Genomic DNA, 2,228 nt, shown 5'->3' on the forward strand with positions numbered 1-2,228 from the left:
GGATTACATTTATGAAAAATAGGCTGGTCCTAATTTCATGAAGTAATTCCTACACTGCTATCTACCAAAAGATCCTGAAGGAGAATGTCCGACCATCTGTTCGTGAACTCAAGCTGAAACGAACTTGGGTTCTGCAGCAGGACAATGATGCTAAACATACCAGTAAGTCCACCACTGAATGGCTGAAGAAAAACAAAATGAAGACTTGCTGTGATAAATGGAACTATGAAGTCTGCTATCTACCAAAAGATCCTGAAGGAGAATGTCCGACCATCTGTTCGTGAACTCAAGCTGAAACGAACTTGGGTTCTGCAGCAGGACAATGATCCTAAACATACCAGTAAGTCCACCACTGAATGGCTGAAGAAAAACAAAATGAAGACTTTGGAGTGGCCTAGCCAAAGTCCTGACCTGAATGAGATGTTGTGGTATGACCTGAAAAAGGCCGTTCATGCTCGAAAACCCTCTAATGTAACTGAATTAGAACAATTCTGCAAAGATGAGTGGGCCAAAGTTCCTCCAGAACGCTGTAAAAGACTCAATGCAAGTTATCCCAAACGCTTGGTTGCAGTTGTTGCTGCTAAGGGTGGCCCAACCAGTTATTAGGTTTAGGGGGCAATCACTTTTTCACACAGGGCCATGATGGTTTGGATTWTTTTCTCCTTTAATAATAAACACCTTCATTTACAAATTGCATTTTGTGTTTACTTGTGTTGTCCTTGACTATTGTTTAAATTGGTTTGATGTTCCGAAACACTTAAGTGTGACAAACATGCAAAAAAACAGCAAATGAGGAGGGGGGCAAACACTTTTTCACATCACTGTATGTCAGTGTCGGTCCTCCATACAGCAGAACTTAATTCAGTGACTGAATCAGGTGTGTTGGAGCAGGAAACATGTAAAACATGCAGGACTGTGGCCCTCGAGGACCATGATTGCCCACCCCTGCTATCAAGGATGGAAACAACCTGGTTTACGCAAACAGACGGATAAAATATCAGTGATGCATCATTTTTTGTGTGATGAACACAAAAGAACAGACTTCGGCTGGGAGTGGCCTCCTCCAGCAGGACAGAAACTACAAAATAAGAGGTTCTTTCACAGCTTAGGAAACCATAGCCCATAACTGGGCTGAATGTCTGCAAACAAAGAGCAGACATGACAGATGGACAGGAGCTGCACTGAAGCCTCCCTCAGCTGTCCGTGAAGCTCTTCTTTCATCGATTAACCGTCTCTCTGCAGGTTTTAGGCCAGGCTGCTGGACAAACAGGCTTATTATTGTCTTCTCCCTGGAAGCTGAGCTGCTACCAACGATAACATCAGCTTTCCCTGTGCATGCTGCAGCTTAGAGGATGGGCCGTGTGTGTGTGTGTGTGTGTGCACCTGGGCAAAATGCTTTGTTGTGCCCTTTTTTTTTTTTTTTTTTTACATAAAATGGTTAGTTGAGAGAAATCACACAAACATACAGAAAAGGCATGATTAAAAGATAAAGTTCCTGGCGTGAATTGGGTCAGTGTGGTTGTGTGGAGCATCTGCTGCTGCTGACGTGCAGGTGTTGTGTTAGCTAGGCCCGCAGCGCGGACTGACAGGTGGCACGGGAGCAATTGTGCATTTGTTTAGCAGATAACGAGCATTAAAAGACACTTTTTAGAGACTTACCTCAGAGCCACCCGGACCGAACTCTCGTCCTGTCCCGTCGTCATGATTCCACACGAATATCAGTGGGAAAATAACAAAAAAAATGGGACCCCACTAGAAAAGAGTGCGCACTGTTTTGAACCCCCACCCACCGGTGAGCGGACCGAGCTGCTGCTCACCTCCTCGGCTCCGGCGCCGCCATTTCTCGGAACTAAGTGAAAAAAATTACTCCGAAGCTGCTAAAACCCAGCCGCGGTGTCGGCTTAAACTTAGGTTGTGCACCCCATCTCTGCCCAACTGTACGGTCACAGCTCCTCCTGCTGCTGAGCGAGCCATGCACGCGCACCGAGAGCACTTCCACGCGCTGGCGTGCCTCTCCGTCCACACCGGGGAGGGAGCCGCAATGCGTCAGCAAGCCACGCCCTCTCCTGGGAAAACAGCTGCGGAGTGACGTCATTTGAAGTGCGTTATTTACAATTTGGCAGAAAAAAAAAGAATCAAGAGGACCTTTAGGTCTACAAAGAAGCTTGCATAAAAAAACTTTTTATTGTGCTTTTTTAATTTTAGACGTTTTTTTAATTATTTAAAGT

The 2,228-nt window shown here is 45.5% G+C and overlaps 1 protein-coding gene across 4 annotated transcripts in view; it reads right to left on the reverse strand.

Annotated features, from left to right (window-relative positions):
• kif21a (kinesin family member 21A) overlaps window positions 1-2,030 on the reverse strand; it is an 86,191-nt gene extending 84,161 nt beyond the window's left edge. For 3 of the 4 annotated variants that reach the window (XM_014026492.1, XM_014026493.1, XM_014026491.1), the window contains exon 1: window positions 1,660-2,027. In XM_014026492.1, the coding sequence (XP_013881946.1) occupies window positions 1,660-1,703 (44 nt within the window). In that variant the 5' untranslated portion in view covers window positions 1,704-2,027. Of the gene's footprint in view, window positions 1-1,659 lie in introns of all 4 variants that reach the window. The other variant, XM_014026494.1, reaches the window with a different exon arrangement.
• Window positions 2,031-2,228: the final 198 nt, after the last annotated feature.

Source organism: Austrofundulus limnaeus, unplaced genomic scaffold, assembly GCF_001266775.1.
Source record: "Austrofundulus limnaeus strain Quisiro unplaced genomic scaffold, Austrofundulus_limnaeus-1.0 Scaffold558, whole genome shotgun sequence".
In the NCBI taxonomy this organism is placed as follows: domain Eukaryota; kingdom Metazoa; phylum Chordata; class Actinopteri; order Cyprinodontiformes; family Rivulidae; genus Austrofundulus; species Austrofundulus limnaeus.